Genomic DNA, 11,073 nt, shown 5'->3' with positions numbered 1-11,073 from the left:
GAGGAGGAATGAGGGAGAGAGGAGAGAGAAGGGTGAGGTGTCAGGGAGAGAGAAGAGGGAGGAATCAGGGAGAGAGGAGAGAGAAGCGGGAGGTATCAGGGAGAGAGAAGAGGAGGAATGAGGGAGAGAGGAGAGAGAAGGGTGAGGTGTCAGGGAGAGAGAAGAAGAAAGATATGGAGAAAGGGAGAGAGAGCGAGAGGAGTCAGAACGTTTTCTGCAACTTCTGCTTGTCTGTCAAAGTGATTACAATGGACGAGAGGAGAAAAACAGCTCCCTCCCTCCACTTCCCTCCCTCCCCCTCCATCCCTCTCTCCCTCCACTTCCACATCACCCTCCCTCCACTTCCCTCCCTCCCTCCCCCTCCATCCCTCTCTCCCTCCACCTCCACATCACCCTCCCTCCACTTCCCTCTCCCTCCACCTCCACATCACCCTCCCTCCACTTCCCTCTCCCTCCACCTCCACATCTCCCTCCCTCCACTTCCCTCTCCCTCCACCTCCACATCTCCCTCCCTCCACTTCCCTCTCCCTCCACTCCCCCCCCTCCATCCCGTACTCCCTTTGTCTTCTTCTCTGGTGGTGGGTTTGCTCAAGCGGAACCTGTTAACCCCAAACCTAGAGTGGAGGTGGGAGTTTGGGATGATAGGGGGTACAGTGGGGTCTAAGATAAAACAAGTATTAGAGTGCTATAGAGGACTGGGAGAGAGAGGCTGGGTTTGGGCTATAGAGGACTGGGAGAGAGAGGCTGGGTTTGGGCTATAGAGGACTGGGAGAGAGAGGCTGGGTTTGGGCTATAGAGGACTGGGAGAGAGAGGCTGGGTTTGGGCTATAGAGGACTGGGAGAGAGAGCCTGGGTTTGGGCTATAGAGGACTGGGAGAGAGAGGCTGGGTTTGGGCTATAGAGGACTGGGAGAGAGAGGCTGGGTTTGGGCTATAGAGGAAGGGGAGGGGGAGGCTGGGTTTGGGCTATAGAGGACTGGGAGAGAGAGGATGGGTTTGGGCTATAGAGGACTGGGAGAGAGAGGCTGGGTTTGGGCTATAGAGGAAGGGGAGGGGGAGGCTGGGTTTGGGCTATAGAGGACGGGGAGAGAGAGGCTGGGTTTGGGCTATAGAGGAAGGGGAGGTGGAGGCTGGGTTTGGGCTATAGAGGAAGGGGAGGTGGAGGCTGGGTTTGGGCTATAGAGGAAGGGGAGGTGGAGGCTGGGTTTGGGCTATAGAGGACGGGGAGGGGGAGGCTGGGTTTGGGCTATAGAGGACGGGGAGAGAGAGGCTGGGTTTGGGTTATTGAGGACGGGGAGGGGGAGGCTGGGTTTGGGCTATAGAGGAAGGGGAGAGAGAGGCTGGGTTTGGGCTATAGAGGAAGGGGAGGTGGAGGCTGGGTTTGGGCTATAGAGGAAGGGGAGAGAGAGGCTGGGTTTGGGTTATAGAGGACGGGGAGGGGGGAGGCTGGGTTTGGGCTATAGAGGAAGGGGAGGTGGAGGCTGGGTTTGGGCTATAGAGGAAGGGGAGGTGGAGGCTGGGTTTGGGCTATAGAGGAAGGGGAGGGGGAGGCTGGGTTTGGGCTATAGAGGACGGGGAGAGAGAGGCTGGGTTTGGGTTATAGAGGACGGGGAGGGGGAGGCTGGGTTTGGGCTATAGAGGAAGGGGAGAGAGAGGCTGGGTTTGGGCTATAGAGGAAGGGGAGGGGGAGGCTGGGTTTGGGCTATAGAGGAAGGGGAGAGAGAGGCTGGGTTTGGGTTATAGAGGACGGGGAGGGGGAGGCTGGGTTTGGGCTATAGAGGAAGGGGAGAGAGAGGCTGGGTTTGGGCTATAGAGGAAGGGGAGAGAGAGGCTGGGTTTGGGCTATAGAGGAAGGGGAGGTGGAGGCTGGGTTTGGGCTATAGAGGAAGGGGAGGTGGAGGCTGGGTTTGGGCTATAGAGGACGGGGAGGGGGAGGCTGGGTTTGGGCTATAGAGGACGGGGAGAGAGAGGCTGGGTTTGGGTTATAGAGGACGGGGAGGGGGAGGCTGGGTTTGGGCTATAGAGGAAGGGGAGAGAGAGGCTGGGTTTGGGTAGTGCTGGAGATGAGAACCAGAGGTTCCCCTTTAGGCAGTAAGTGTTCTCACGGCTCTCCTCAGCTATCTGTTTGGATAACCTCTGACCTTTGAAAGCTCTGTTTATGATAAAGACCCTAGCACTCACACACTGTAGAACTGCTATCACACTATAGAACTGCTTTGACACTCACTCCTATAGTATATATGTGAAGAACACTTCATTAGGGCCCTCAGCCTGCTGGGGGTTTATGTATGAACACTTCATTAGGGCCCTCAGCCTGCTGGGGGTTTATGTATGAACACTTCATTAGGGCCCTCAGCCTGCTGGGGGTTTATGTATGAACACTTCATTAGGGCCCTCAGCCTGCTGGGGGTTTATGTATGAACACTTCATTAGGGCCCTCAGCCTGCTGGGGGTTTATGTATGAACACTTCATTAGGGCCCTCAGCCTGCTGGGGGTTATGTATGAACACTTCATTAGGGCCCTCAGCCTGCTGGGGGTTTATGTATGAACACTTCATTAGGGCCCTCAGCCTGCTGGGGGTTTATGTATGAACACTTCATTAGGGCCCTCAGCCTGCTGGGGGTTTATGTATGAACACTTCATTAGGGCCCTCAGCCTGCTGGGGGTTATGTATGAACACTTCATTAGGGCCCTCAGCCTGCTGGGGGTTTATGTATGAACCAGACTATTGAAGTGGGTCTAGATCTAACCCATATGGGTGTCTGAAACAGTGTGACTCAAGGCCTCGTTTATACCTGCCGCTAACATTTGTCCTGTGTCACGATCTTGTCCACATTCTGATTGGTGCCCAGATTTGCGCCTACACATGATATTATTCAAATGTGTCTTTTATCAGTTCACTGTGTCCACATTGTGACCAGATTTCCTGGTCTCTCCCTGTATGCAAATTATTTGACAGATATTCTTTCAAAAATAATATTTATTTATTTATATTAAGACACATGTTGATGCTATAAGTTAATAGTGATTTTGGAGGACTGGATCAGGATGTTTAAGATATCCAGACACAATGTGTTCCTGACCACCATCCGGATGCAGTCAGGAGGTTTAATCATCTACACCTGTCTACAAATATGGGCACAATCAGAATGTGAACAAGATCAGTATAAAGGACACATGTTAGAACCAGGTATAAACAGGGCCTCTGAAGCAGACAATTGAATGTGAATGACACAGTGAATATGAGACGGTCAGCACTCAAAGACAATTGAGACAACACTAAGAATGTATCTGCAGCCTACACCAACAAAGACTGTTTGTCTGTTTGACAGTGTTTTGTTGTAGGTGGCTTGGTCACAGTCATGGTAAAATACCGATCTCATTCCCTCAGCTCATATCTCCTGCCTACACCTTGGACTATGAAAGCCTGCTGTTGTTATGTACTGGGCGAAGGGAGCTGGCTGGTGGGCAGCAGTCAGTGCTGCTATTTAACAAATCAGCTGTCAGACAGAAACACACATACACTTGAGTGCACAAAATATTAGGAACACTTGCTCTTTCTATGTCATAGCTTTCACCAGGATTCACCTGGTCAGTCGATGACCCCTTATCGATGTCACTTGTTAAATCCACTTCAATCAGTGTAGATGAAGGGGAGGAGACGGGTTAAAGAAGGACTTTTAAGCCTTGAGACGATTGAGACATGGATTGTGTGTGTGTGTGCCTTTCAGAGAGGGTGAATGGACAATACAAAATATGTAAGCACGCCGGTTTGAATGTGTCAAGAACTGCAACGCTGCTGGGTTTTTCACTCTCAAGAGAGTTTCCCGTGTGTATCAAGAATGGTCCACCACCCGAAGGACATCCAGCCAACTTGACACAACTGTGGGAAGCATTGGAGTCAACATGGACCAGCATCCCTGTGGAACGCTTTTGACACCTTGTAGAGTCCATGTCTCGACGAATTGAGGCTGTTCTGAGGGCAACTCAATATTAGGAAGGTGTTCTTAATGTTTTGTCCACTCAGTGTATATGTACACACACACAGACACAAAGAGATTGATGGAAGAATAGAGTGGGAGGAATAAATTACAGAAAGAAATGAAGGGGGATGAAAACAGGTCTTTGTGATGGAAATTAGTTTGTTTTTGAGTTTGAGCATCATACTTCTTTGTTCAGTTTGTTGAATAATCAGTTTAAATACTCACACTCTCTATCCATCATTCTCTTTCTCTCTCTCTCTGTCTCTCTCTCTCTCTCGCTCTCTCTCTCTCTCTCTCTCCTGTCCACTCTCTCTCTCTCTCTCTCTCTCTCTCTCTCTCTCTCTCATATCTTGCACTCAGGGAGAGATAAAGGGATTTAAACAATCACGAGAAACATGTATGCATGTGTGTGTGTGTGTGTGTGTGTGTATAAGCCTATATAGCTATTCATATTTCAACAGCAGCCACATAGTGAAGCTGCTCGCTTTGAATAACTGTCTTCTCTTTTCGACCCCACCTCCTTCCCCTTCCTCCTCCTCCCCCTCCTTCCTCCCCCTTCCTCCCCTTCCTCCTCCTCCCCCTTCCTCCTCCCCCTTCCTCCTCCTCCTTCCTCCCCCTTCCTCCCCTTCCTCCCTCTTCCCCCTCCCCCTTCCCCCTTCCTCCTCCTCCCCAGAAAAAGGAAGGGTACGTGCCTAACATTAATGTTAGGGTCAAGGGTTTGGTAAAAGCTGCAATATGTCACTTTTTGGGGCGACCCGACCAAATTCACATAGAAATGTGAGTTATAGATCTGTCGTTCTCATTGAAAGCAAGTCTAAGAAGCGGTAGATCTGTTCTATGTGCGCTATTTCTATGCCTCCCGTTCTTAAGTTTAGTTTTTTTTTGCGTCTTTCACTTTCAGTTTTGTACACCAGCTTCAAACAGCTGAAAATACTATATTTGTGGTTATGGATAAAATATTTCACAGCTGTTTAGATGGTACAATAATTCTCAACACAATGACTGCTTGTTTTATCATATAAACTGAAATTAGGCAAACTATTCTAATTTGACCAAACCAGGAAATGGTGGAGGGATTTCTGCATAGTGCACTTTTAAGGTTAGGTTTAAGGTAAGGGTCAGTTTTAGATTTTGGCTAGTTGGGGATGCTGGTCAGTCAATGAGATGCTGGTCAGCAAATTTCCCTTGAATCATGAAAGTATTCATTAAAATACATTGAATCATTCTCTTCCCAGGCCCAGCTGGAGGCCCAGAGGGCGACAGGGGAGTTCCAGCGGGCGGTGGAGATCCTGGGGGCGGCTAAAGAGACCATCTCCCTGGCAGAGGAGAGACTCCTGGAGGAGGACAGCAGACAGTTTGACTCAGCCTGGCAGGAGATGCTCAACCACGCCACCAACAGGGTACTGATGGAATTATACTTAGAAGTAAATAAAAACATTATCTTACTACAAGGCTGGGTAACTCTTGGTCCTGGAAAGCCACGGTGTGTGCTGATGCTGATTAGACATCATTAGGTGTATTAGCTTGATTTTGGTGGACTAGATCAAAGCACACACGCCACAGACTGACTCTGTCACCTTATTGGCTGTTGCAGGTGATGGAGGCGGAGACGACGAAGACTCGTAGCGAATTAGAGCACAGAAAGACGGCGAACCAATACAACGCCTGCATCAGTCATATGAGACAGCTGGAGAAGAAACTCAAACGCACCATCAACAAGTCCAGGTGTGTGTGTGTGTGTGTGTGTGTGTGTGTGTGTGTGTGTGTGTGTGTATGTGTGTGTTTTGGTCCTGTTACTGTAACTGACTGCTGAGAAGAGAGAGGAATGGATACACCACATCTATCTTGGGCCTCTCGTTGCTCAATGTGTGTGTGATGTCTTCCAGATGTTAGCCGAGTATGCCTGTGCTGTGGTGTTTATGTGTGTGTGTGTGTGTGTATATGTGTGTGTGTGTGTGTGTGTATATATGTGTGTGTGTGTGTGTATATATGTGTGTGTGAGTTTGGGCACTGTGTGTGTGTGTGTGCGGAATGTTGCAGCTCTTGGAAGTGCAGTGTTATTTTTACCAGAGGTTCATGGTTGCTATAACAACTCTACAGCACCATGTCAGAACTACTGACTCAAATCTCTCTCTCTCTCTCTCTCTCTCTCTCTCTCTCCTGCCCACCCTCTCTCTCTCTCTCTCTCGCTCTCCTGCCCACCCACCCACCCTCTCTCTCTCTCTCTCTTCTGCCCATCCTCTCTCCTGTCCACCCTCTCTCTCTCTCTCTCTCTCTCTCTCTCTCTCTCTCCTGCCCTCTCTCTCTCTCTCCTGCCCACCCTCTCTCTTTCTCTCTCTCTCTCCTGCCCACCCTCTCTCTCTCTTGCCCACCCTCTCTCTTTCTCTCTCTCTCTCCTGCCCACCCTCTCTCTCTCTCTCTCTTCTGCCCATCCTCTCTCCTGCCCACCCTCTCTCTCTCTCTCTCTCTCTCTCTCCACCTACAGGCCATATTTTGAACTGAAGGCGAAATACTACCTAAAACTGGAGGTATGTACAGTGTTCATTGTTTCCGAATCGATAGTAGCTTGTTTGTGTGTGTAACACCCCTACTTTCTTCTCTCTCTCAGCAACTAAAACGTTGCGTAGACGAGCATCAGGCAAAAGTGACCGTTGCCAAGGCAGACTACCGCACAGCGCTTCGTAACCTAGAGACCATCTCCGAGGAGATCCACGCCCGGCGATGCTCCACCATGGGAACCAGAGAGAGAGGCGTGGGGGCTGATGGGGAAGGAGGCCATGATGACATTACCAACTTCAAGATGGAGTCAGACGGACTGTCCAGTGAGTGACACACACACATACGTACACACACACACGTTTTAATGTGTATATCTGTGTGTGTTTTAATGTGTGTGTATGTTTTCCAGTGGTGTCTGTGACGTTTGATGAAGAAGGAGGATCAGAGGAAGAGACAGAATCACACTCCACTTCCGCTCCCCTCGACATGACCTCCTCCTCCCCTCATCCCTCCTCCTCCTTCTTCACCCCCTCTGCCTACCTCTCCTCTGCCCCCTCTCTCCTCTCCTCGTCCTGTCCCAGTACCATGGAGGGACCCAGTCCTGGCGGCTGGCTAAGCCCAGAGTCGAGGTGTGGTTCTGGGCATGACTGTCCTCACCTCGGCCCCCGTTCCCAGTGCAGTGGGTCCTCCTCCCCAGACCCAGACTGCGACCAAGAGAGAGGTGTGTGTGTGTGTGTGTGTTCCAGTGACTGTCTATAAATGTGATTATTGTTTGGATTATTGGGTTACTTTACTGAACAAAAATATAAACACAAAATGCAACAATTTCAAAGATGTTACTATATTGGTGGGAACTGGAACACGCTGTCGTACACTTCGATCCAGAGCATCCCAAACATGCTCAATAGACTTATGGTAGAGAAATGAACATTCAATTATCTGGCAACAGCTCTGGTGGACATTCCTGCAGTCAGCATGCCAATTGCACGCTCCATCAAAACTTGAGGCATCTGTGGCATTGTGTTGTGTGACAAAACTGCACATTTTAGAGTGGCCTTTTATTGTCCCCAGCACAAGCTTCTTGATATGCACACCTGTCAGGTGAATGGATTATCTTGGCAAAGGAGAAATGCTCACTAACAGGGATGTAAACACATTTAAACACAACACTTGAGAGAAATAAGCTTCAGCTCATGAAACATGGGACCAACACTTTACATGTTGCGTTTATATTTTTGTTCAGTGTAGTTAAAGGATTGCATTTTAGAAAACAAGCTTTTTCACCCTTTACCCTGCTTTGTGTGTGTGTGTGTGTGTGTGTGTGTGTGTGTGTGTGTGTGTGTGTGTGTGTGTGTGTGTGTGTGTGTGTGTGTGTGTGTGTGTAGGGGACAGAGCAGAGGGGGCAGAGCAGAAGTTGGAGCCGGGTCTGAGTAAGATGACCCTGACCATAACGCACCCACTGCATCCTGGGAAGGACGACCCCAAAGATGACCCTAAGACGACCTCTAGCCCCGCACCCCACAACCCATAGCCCCGTTCCCATCATCCTCCTGACCAACAACGAATAACGGACAGAAGGCTTCACCTCTCACATTGTACCATTGACTCATGACCTTTAAACCTGAACTCTGAACTCTGAACTATGAGGCTTTCTATGGACTTACGTGTTTTTGTTCACTCCAGAGGCAAATCTGAAATCAGCCCCTATTCCATACATAGGAAATAATGAATAGTGGAAATCAGTGGAGGCTGGTGGGCAGAGCTATAGGAGGACGGGCTCATTGTAATGGCTGGAATGGAATAAATGGAACAGAGTCAAACATGTGGTTTTCATATGTTTGATACCGTTCCATTCCATTCCAGCCAATACAATGAGCCCGTCCTCCTATAGCTCTGCCCACCAGCCTCCACTGGTGGAAATAGGGCGCCATTTTGGATCTTGTCCAGAACTGATCGGGAGGAATCTGGAAGGGGAAGTCAACATGATGGAAACCTGGGGATTGTGGGGGAGACATCGCTATGGCTGCATCCTGATTCTCCACACACAAGGGTGCACTTGCACACATCTTGTCATGGACTTAAAAACAATGGATTGTGTAAACTGGAGGGTGTTTCCACTATTGCTAATTGTTGGAATAACCCTGGAGAGAGATGTGACTGTTGACTTGTGGTCTCAGCGGGGATGTGAGGCAGAGGTTAATGTGCTCTCAGCAGGGATGTGAGGCAGAGGTTAATGTGCTCTCAGTGGGGATGTGAGACAGAGGTTAATGTGGTCTCAGTGGGGATGTGAGACAGAGGTTAATGTGGTCTCAGTGGGGATGTGAGACAGAGGTTAATGTGGTCTCAGTGGGGATGTGAGACAGAGGTTAATGTGGTCTCAGTGGGGATGTGAGACAGAGGTTAATGTGGTCTCAGTGGGGATGTGAGGCAGAGGTTAATGTGGTCTCAGCGGGGATGTGAGACAGAGGTTAATGTTATCTCAGTGGGGATGTGAGACAGAGGTTAATGTGGTCTCAGTGGGGATGTGAGACAGAGGTTAATGTGGTCTCAGTGGGGATGTGAGACAGAGGTTAATGTGGTCTCAGTGGGGATGTGAGACAGAGGTTAATGTGGTCTCAGTGGGGATGTGAGGCAGAGGTTAATGTGGTCTCAGTGGGGATGTGAGACAGAGGTTAATGTGGTCTCAGTGGGGATGTGAGACAGAGGTTAATGTGGTCTCAGTGGGGATGTGAGGCAGAGGTTAATGTGGTCTCAGTGGGGATGTGAGACAGAGGTTAATGTGGTCTCAGTGGGGATGTGAGACAGAGGTTAATGTGGTCTCAGCGGGGATGTGAGACAGAGGTTAATGTTATCTCAGTGGGGATGTGAGACAGAGGTTAATGTGGTCTCAGCAGGGATGTGAGACAGAGGTTAATGTGGTCTCAGCAGGGATGTGAGGCAGAGGTTAATGTGGTCTCAGCAGGGATGTGAGGCAGAGGTTAATGTGGTCTCAGTGGGGATGTGAGGCAGAGGTTAATGTGGTCTCAGCAGGGATGTGAGGCAGAGGTTAATGTGGTCTCAGCAGGGATGTGAGGCAGAGGTTAATGTGGTCTCAGCGGGATGTGAGGCAGAGGTTAATGTGGTCTCAGCAGGGATGTGAGACAGAGGTTAATGTGGTCTCAGCAGGGATGTGAGACAGAGGTTAATGTGGTCTCAGCAGGGATGTGAGACAGAGGTTAATGTTATCTCAGTGGGGATGTGAGGCAGAGGTTAATGTGGTCTCAGCAGGGATTCCCCAGAGGGGACAACAGAAGGACAGACACACTGTGACATCACTGAACCCTGGACCAATGAGCAACCCCTGATCCCACAGCATGTGTGGTTCCTCAATTAAAAGTTTCAAGTTTATGCCGCAACCGTTTGTGGTAGATGGTGGCAGATTGTGGTAAATTGCATCATTCTGTCATTGCACCACACTAGCACAAGGGGGAGTTAGAGCTGATTTTGGTTTCTCTCCCTCTAAAAACAGATAGAAACAATTCGAAATAACAAACTGGCTTTATTTACCACAGTGTGAAAGACGGATAGCCCCTCTATATAGGGTTTCTGAATCACGGAGTCCTTCTTTGCTGATGTGAAGAAGAAACTGAATGAACGAGAGTCCAGTGAGGATAGGGAGGTGAAAAGGTTTCCCAAGTCCTGAGCTATTTTTATTAACCCTTATTTTACCAGGTAAGTTGACTGAGAACACATTCTCATTTACAGCAAAGACCTGGGGAATAGTTACAGGGGAGAGGAGGGGGGGGGGATCAATGAGCCAATTTTAAGGAATGTTTTCTTGATAAGTGTGTGAATTGGACCATTTTCCTGTCAAAATGTAACGAGTACTTTTGGGTGTCAGGTAGTAAAAAGTACATTATTTTCTTTAGGAATGTAGTGAAGTAAAAGTAAAAGTTGGTAGTACAGATACCCAATAAAACGACTTAGAACTTTGAAGTATTTTTACTTAAGTACTTTACACCACTGTCTCTGACATAGGGTCCAGTACATCTCTTGATGATTTCTTCCTCAAAGAACTCTCGAGCCATGATACCTGAATAAGGAGGCAACAGTGAATTATTGTGGAACACATTGCAGGTGTAGGCTACAATATTTGATGTAACCATTTGCTTTGTAAATAGCTAAACCTACCATCAAAAATCAAATATGGGCCTGGTCCCTGGCGAGAAATTGCTCCCCACAAATGGAGTTTGAGGGGACGCTTGGGACGCTTTATTCTACAATATAGAAAATAGTTAAAATAAAGAAAACCCTTGAATGAGTAGGAGTGTCCAAACTTTCGACTGGTACTGTATATACAGTGGCAAGAAAAAGTATGTGAACCCTTTGGGAATACCTGGATTTCTGCATAAACTGGTCATAAAATTTGATCTGATCTTCATCTAGGTCACAACAATAGACAAACACAGTCTGCTTAAACTAGTAACACACAAACAATCATGTTTTCATGTCTTTATTGAACACATCATGTAAACATTCACAGTGCAGGGTGGGAAAAATATGTGAACCCTTGGATTTAATAACTGGTTGACCCTCCTTTGGCAGCAATAAC

The 11,073-nt window shown here is 48.5% G+C and overlaps 1 protein-coding gene across 2 annotated transcripts in view; it reads left to right on the top strand.

The window, feature by feature from the left end:
- LOC106570604 (SH3 domain-binding protein 5) overlaps positions 1-10,457 on the top strand; it is a 25,167-nt gene extending 14,710 nt beyond the window's left edge. For both annotated transcript variants that reach the window (XM_014143063.2, XM_045694959.1), the window contains 6 exons: positions 5,219-5,383; positions 5,578-5,708; positions 6,469-6,511; positions 6,592-6,805; positions 6,892-7,203; positions 7,868-10,457. In XM_014143063.2, the coding sequence (XP_013998538.1) occupies positions 5,219-5,383; positions 5,578-5,708; positions 6,469-6,511; positions 6,592-6,805; positions 6,892-7,203; positions 7,868-8,013 (1,011 nt within the window). In that variant the 3' untranslated portion in view covers positions 8,014-10,457. The remainder of the gene's footprint in view (positions 1-5,218; positions 5,384-5,577; positions 5,709-6,468; positions 6,512-6,591; positions 6,806-6,891; positions 7,204-7,867) is intronic.
- Positions 10,458-11,073: the final 616 nt, after the last annotated feature.

This window comes from Salmo salar, chromosome ssa14 (genome assembly GCF_905237065.1).
Source record: "Salmo salar chromosome ssa14, Ssal_v3.1, whole genome shotgun sequence".
Taxonomy (NCBI): domain Eukaryota; kingdom Metazoa; phylum Chordata; class Actinopteri; order Salmoniformes; family Salmonidae; genus Salmo; species Salmo salar.
This window is presented reverse-complemented; position numbering and strand designations above follow the sequence as displayed.